This window comes from Martes martes, assembly GCF_963455335.1.
Source record: "Martes martes genome assembly, chromosome: X".
Taxonomy (NCBI): domain Eukaryota; kingdom Metazoa; phylum Chordata; class Mammalia; order Carnivora; family Mustelidae; genus Martes; species Martes martes.
This window is the reverse complement of record NC_137897.1, coordinates 56,983,987-56,990,856: the sequence shown is the minus strand read 5'-3', so window position 1 is coordinate 56,990,856 and position 6,870 is coordinate 56,983,987. Positions and strand designations below refer to the sequence as shown.

Below are 6,870 nucleotides of genomic sequence, written 5' to 3'. Positions count from 1 at the left end.
TAGTGGCTTCTCTGTTTCTGTGGCCCCTACCCTAGTTTGAACCATCCATTACTTTTTATGTGGACCACTGGAACACTCCGACTGCCTCTAGTCTTTCAATAGCTAATCTTTCCTACCCGCCACTGCTGTAGAAATCTTTTCTTTTTAAGGTTTCTGTTTAAATGTCTCCTCATTTTCCACAGAATGAAGTCTATTCTCTTTAGTCTGGCATTCAAAACACTTCATGATCCAGTCCCTTCACTCGACTAGAAATGGTCTCCTTGTTGTTTTTGCTTATGCGTGTGTGGTTTCTAGTCAGTGTGTCCTCCCCTGGCTCTCATCCCCACCAAGTAAAATCCTATCCACGCACTAAGACCATCTCAAATGCCACTGAGTAGGAATCCTAGTTGCCATTTATTAAATACTCAATGTTTATTTATTAAATAATCTAAGCATCCTATATTCATTATCTGACTCTGCTGCATTGCATACAGTTTCTTGTGTACATCTCTACATCATCTACATCTACATCAGTTTCTTGTGTACATCTCTACATCATCTACATCTACATCATCTCTACAAGAATGCATATTCCCTGAGAGCAGAGATCAGATTGTAATTCATCTTGAGAACTGAATCTTTAGCTGTAGTGTACATTTAGCTGATGTCAGATAAATGTTTGATGAATGACTGATCACAGAACTTTGAACTAGTTGCTATGGGAGCATAAGTTAAAGAACACATCACAGGGGGGAGAATATTTCCAGAATGCTAAATATTCAGGGAATACTAAATAGAGGGTTGAGCAAAGTTAAATTTAACACAAAGTCATCCTGGAGAAATGAAGTTTACATAGTAAAGGGAATGTTCAAAGGCTTCAGTGTCAGGCAGACCTGGTTTTGAATTCCTGCTTTTCTGCTTAGTAAGCGTGTGACGTTGAACAGTTATTTGTTCTCTCTAAACTGCCTCTGTAAAATGGGCATATTACAACATCCTTCATAGGATTTCATCTTTTGCAAAATGAAATGAGATAAAATATCCAAGTGCATATCACAATGCTTTGTAAGTGTTTAAAGAGTCAAAAAAGCAAGCCAGGTTTTAAAGGAAGTAAGGATATTGGATTGTCTGAGGGGTGTTCCTAGGTCACTTCAGGTTAATGTGAGAGGTGGAGGCTTGAGCATTAGCCAGCTTGCATCATATCATAGGGGCTTCCAGGAATGCAGAAATACTGATGATAATTCTAGAACTGCTTCAGGATATTGTTAATGTAGACCCTCACACTAAACCTAAAATATGTAAGTAACCCTTGTATAGTTACAGAAGCAAAAGGAGGGAGGGAAGGGGAGCTGCAGTTTCCAAACATCACTGAAAGTATCTGCTTACCCCCTTACTCCACATGAATTTTCAAAGAGTAATTTGACATCATTGCTTGATTGAAATCTACAAAGCAATTTCCAGAGTACCGGCCAGCCTCTTAGGAAAGTGCTCTGGGCTTTGCCAGAGTAAATTATTGATATTGTTAACTCCTACATGGACATGGATTAATGATGAAAAGGAATAAACTAAAGTTGTGGTACAGAATTTACTGTGCAAACTTTCCCAACCCTTTGCACCATTAATTAGTCCCCCCCACCACCACACACACACAAAAGCCTGTCTAATGTAGCTCGGTGCTGTTGGGCTCCTGGTGGTCAAACTGTGTCGTTTTTAAATATTTATATGGCTGTATTTGCAGATTGAAACGATGCGTAAAGAGTTGAGCCTGCTTTTTTTTTTTTTCTTTTCTTTTTTTAAGCACTAAAACACATTCGCGGCTATTTTAGTAATTAGCCCCGGCTCTTCCGCTACCCGAACCCCTCAAAACTACATCTCCCAGCATGCTCTAAAGCTGGTCTGACCTCATCTCAAATGGCCCCGTAGGGCAACAAGGATGGTTAGTTTTGACCGTGCTTATTTGTGCCATAAAATATTGATCCTAATTGGCTGCTCTTTGGGCTTTTATATTTGCCGGCCTCCCGTTTTTGAGCCGTGGTCACTAAATGAAGAGGTTCTGGCCTGGGAAGGCCCATGCATTCCTTCAACTGGATGGGGAGCTGGGACAGTGTCTCTGGCGACAGCGCGAATAGGAGGGAATGTTGACCAGGGAGCACCGCTGCGGCCGTTCAGAGGAGCAGGAACCGGAGCCCGGGTTGAGTCCGAAAAAAGCCGGATCCAGACGGCGGCTCCGGAACGGCTGCAACTGGAAGATGGAGGAGCCGGAGGAACCGGCGGACAGTGGGCAGTCGCTGCCTCCAGTTTACATCTACAGTCCCGAGTATGTCAGCATGTGCGACTCCCTGGCCAAAGTCCCCAAACGGGTAAGAGAGGTGGGGGAGAAAGACCGTGGGCTTTTGCGGTGGGGGTGGGGGCCTTTGGACCCGAGGCATTAGGAAGGGGTTGAGGATTGGGCTGGGGAAAATCAGCAGAAATTTGGGCAGCTGCACCAGGTGATCGGGGAAGTGTTCCCTTGTAGTTTCTGAGAGCGCAGCATTTATCTGCGGGGCGTCCAATGCACCGGTTGAGGTAGGAGTGCGGGGGAGGGGATGGCACTGAGGGGTTGGTGTCTCTACTACAAGGGATCCCTGAAGTGGGGAAGACGCTGCAGGAGAGAAATGTTCCCCTACCTCGGTAAGGCCCGGTAGCTTTCGCCTTAGCAATTTGTCTAAAGTGCATTGTAACTGTTAAGTAAAAAGAGGGGGTTAAAAGTTAGTTTCTTTGTTCAGGATGATGAAGTCGATGGTATTTCTCTGAATTAAACATTTAAGAGACTTGTATTCTGCCTTTTTTTTTCTTGCTTTTTTTTCTTTTTTGTTGATGTTTTTAGGCCAGCATGGTACATTCTTTGATTGAAGCATATGCACTGCATAAGCAAATGAGGTAAGTTGTCTTTCATGAACAGAGCCCTGAACCTAAGTGTTCTAGCCTTAATGTCCTACTTCACAGTGGAGCAAATTAGAAGGAGAATAATCTTTTTTTTTTTCAATTTTTTTGTAATCAGTGTTTGTAATCTATCTGTAACCTAGTGAAAGTTCTTGAAGAATTAAGAAGACCTGAAGAAAAATGCCTGAAGTAGTTAAGATCCATTAGAAATAAGACTCTGTTGCTGGAAGGGAGAGTATTCTAGGGATAGGTGCTCTGTGGAGATTTTGAGGAGAGTACATTAGGACACTAAAACCCATCTGATGAGGGGGGGAATAGATGTTTGGCTAGGAGGTGTTCTGGGGTTTGTATGTATTTGTTTCCAAGCCAGATGTGAGGGTGTGTGTTCAACTTCAGACCTTTAGACACCCCATCACCACCACCAAACTATTAGCAGTAAGCCTGGAGACAAATCAAGACTAAAGCAAAACTGCAACCAGACCAGAACTCAGCTAAGAGTTAAGTGCTTCTTTTAAGTGCTTAACTCAGAGTTAAGTGCTTCTTTAAAAAAAAATGAACTTGCCGTTAATCTTTGTAAGAGTAAATATTAGATATTTATTAAATATCTATTTAATAAATAGATATTTATTAGATATTTATTAAATATCTCAGCTAAGAGTTAAGTGCTTCTTTTAAGTGCTTAACTCAGAGTTAAGTGCTTCTTTAAAAAAAAATGAACTTGCCGTTAATCTTTGTAAGAGTAAATATTACAGCCCTGTCTTGTAGGATTATTTATGACATTGTCTGGCCAAATAGGTGAGTGTCTGCACGGGCTTGTGTGGTATGCTTCATTTATCTCCCAGAAGTTTGTGTAATAGGCTTTCAAATTTTATCCTTATTATTAACAAAATCATTTATGGAGTACCGTATTTTTTTTAAAGATTTTATTTATTTGTCAGAGAGAGTGAGCACAGGCAGACAGAGAGGCAGGCAGAGGCAGAGGGAGAAGCAGGCTCCCTGCCGAGCAAGGAGCCCAATGTGGGACTCGATCCCAGGACTCTGGGATCACGACCCGAGCCGAAGGCAGCTGCCCAACCAACCAAGCCACCCAGGCGTCCCAGGAGTACCATATTTTTTTAACCCATATGTGTGTTAGACATAAGAACTACATGCCTTCCATTTATTTAACTTTTCTTTTAAAAAATATTTTATTTGTTTATTTCCTTGCAAGAGAGAGAGAGCACAAGCAGGGGGAAGAGGCAGGCAGAGAGAGAGGGAGAAGCAGACTCCCCCTGAGCAAGGAACCCAGTGTGGGACTTGATCCCAGGACCCTGGGATCATGACCTGAGCCAAAGGCAGACACTTAACCGACTGAGCCACTCAGGCATCCCACAGTTATTTAACTTTTCAAAAGTTACTTTAAGACAAACAAGAAATCAGTGCAAAGCAAAACTGTCCCATTCCCTTGCTATTAAGCAGAGAGGCTTTCCATATTTGTTAAACAAGAGGAAGGATGCTAGAAAAGACACCTGTTAGGGCTGGGAAACATAGTCCAAGAAACTGTAACATTTATATTTTAATGTGCAGATTTGTCACCTCTGAGGATGTAGGCATACTTTCTTGAAGGAGAAGCAGGAATCCTTGGCTCTTGACCCTATATATGATTTTTTCGAGACTGAGCTACAGGATTTTTCTGACCTGCTTTGCGATAGTAGTAGCCTCTATGATCATATTAATTCATGAAAAACTCATGGCTGAGTTCCCATTCAGCAAACATAAAAAACCACCACACTACTACCTCCCTGTGACTTAGGTCATTGCTCTTCCAACTTGAATGTACTTATGAATCACCTTGTTAAATACTGATTCAGGAAATCGGTGGCAGGGGGCAGGGGCTGAAGTTCTGCATATCTAATTAGCTTCTAGGTGATGCTGCTGCTGTTGGTCCATAGACTACCCTTTGAGTGGCAATGGCAGAGTCAGGGAGAGGAAATGGGGAGTAGGCAGCTAGAGGTTAGACATGATAAGTCCTGCTGTAAGCTTAAAGTCACCCTGTATTCTTTCAGTCACTTCTTTTTTTTTAAGGATTTTTTCATTTATTGGAGAGAAAAGGAGAGAGAGTGGTGGGAGGGACAGAGGGAAAGAGAGAATCTCAGACAGACTCCGCATTGAGCACAGAGCCTGACCCAGGGCTTCATCTCACGACCCTGAGATCATGACCTGAGCCGAAACCAAGAGTTAGACGTTCAGCTGCCACCCAGGTGCCCCTCTTTCAGTCACTTCTATTTGTCACTTGTTGTGAGGAGTTGATTGAGAGCTTCTGAGTGAAGCCCAGGTCCAACCAGTTTGCCCCTTCTCTTTTTCCTCAGAGGTAGATGTGGCACACCAAGTAGAGAAACTTTTATGTTTTGAATTGCCATATTTTATCCTTTAATATTAATAATAATGATAGTTATCCATAAAGCATTTTCATGTTATCATTTAATCTTCACATATGTCCCATTAGATCTCCCTACTTTATAGATGAGAAGCTGTTAAGTACGGAGTTAGAAAGAGGTGCCCAGTTCTCTGGCTCCAAATTCAAAAGTCATGAAAATACAGTTGCCTACTAAAGTTAAATATAGAGTTCAGTCTTGATTTTTGGCTCAGGTCATAATCTTAGGGTTGTGAGATCAAGCCCCATGTCGGGCTCCGCACTGGGCCTGGAGCCTGCTTAAGATTCTCTCTCTCCCTCTCCCTTTGTCCCTCCCCCCTGCCTTCCCGCTTTCTCCCTCCCTCTCTAAAAAAAAAAGTAAAAAAAAAATAAAGTAAAAATATAGCTGAAAGGATTATATATACCAATTAGGAACTGACTCAAATGAGAATATCTCCGCCTACTAGTTTGTCATGCAAGTTGTAACTTCCAGAGTGAAGTTGGTCCAGTATCTGTTTAACTTAAATATAATTACTCACTTTTTTTTTAACCTACCTATAAACTCAGGGGGAAGATCTGCCCTCTCACCCCTTATTAATGGAATCATTATATAGATGTGAGGAAGTGAGGACTAGATGGTGCAGTAGGAGAACAGAAGGTGTTCATTATTTCAGCCCACTGGAACTGGAAGCTGGGAGTTGTATTTTCTGCTCAGACTGCTGGCTCCTGCTTCCAGTTTCTGGCATACTCTGGGTCTGAGTCACTCACCTCTCTTTGTTCTCTGTTATTATTAGGATAGTTAAGCCCAAAGTAGCTTCCATGGAGGAGATGGCCACCTTCCACACTGATGCCTATCTGCAGCATCTCCAGAAGGTCAGCCAAGAAGGAGATGACGATCATCCAGACTCCATAGAATATGGGCTAGGTAAAGTCATTACCGGGTAATGATGGGAGGTAGATGACCTCCATCTGTAAATTGTAACCACTCATTTTATGATTGCATGATGGTCTTTCATATTTGTTAATTAAGAACTAATGTGTTAACCACCGTCTTAATCTCTTAGTTTAGATATACATATCTCACTTACCGAGCAAACCATATGAACTGAGCAAAACTGAATGGTGGGTCAGATGAGGGAAGATCTTTTAGTTGCTGAAGCCCTAATAGTAGTGCCCAGATTGGGTCTGGCTGCATGTATGCTTATGTAACTGTCCCATGACCTTATATTTTAACTTGAGTACATATTTATGTTCCAGCTAAGTTTTCAACCCTGCTTCAGGTTGAACAGTTGTATTTTTTTAAAAAACTGTAGGTGGCCGATAGGCTAGTCTAGAGAAACATCATGGTTTGGTAGAACCCTGGTCTGGGAAATGGGTGAGTCAAGGGACATGGGTCCCAGGCCTGGCTCTGTGTGATCATAGAGAAGACATATCACCTCTCGGGACTCAGTTTCTCCGTCTGTAGGATGTGACTAGCTAATCTTGAAGGTTTAGCTTTTCTAGTTCCAACACTTCAAAAAATTCTTTGCCAAACATTGGAGATGTTTATCTCTCATTTGGAAGCTGATGTTAGCACAGTA

The 6,870-nt window shown here is 42.1% G+C and overlaps 1 protein-coding gene across 3 annotated transcripts in view; it reads left to right on the top strand.

Annotated features, from left to right (window-relative positions):
* The first annotated feature begins 1,475 nt into the window (after positions 1 to 1,475).
* HDAC8 (histone deacetylase 8) overlaps positions 1,476 to 6,870 on the top strand; it is a 222,487-nt gene continuing 217,092 nt past the window's right edge. For 2 of the 3 annotated variants that reach the window (XM_080795435.1, XM_080795436.1), the window contains exons 1-3: positions 1,523 to 2,336; positions 2,843 to 2,895; positions 6,085 to 6,215. In XM_080795435.1, the coding sequence (XP_080651561.1) occupies positions 2,112 to 2,336; positions 2,843 to 2,895; positions 6,085 to 6,215 (409 nt within the window). In that variant the 5' untranslated portion in view covers positions 1,523 to 2,111. Of the gene's footprint in view, positions 2,337 to 2,842; positions 2,896 to 6,084; positions 6,216 to 6,870 lie in introns of all 3 variants that reach the window. The other variant, XM_080795437.1, reaches the window with a different exon arrangement.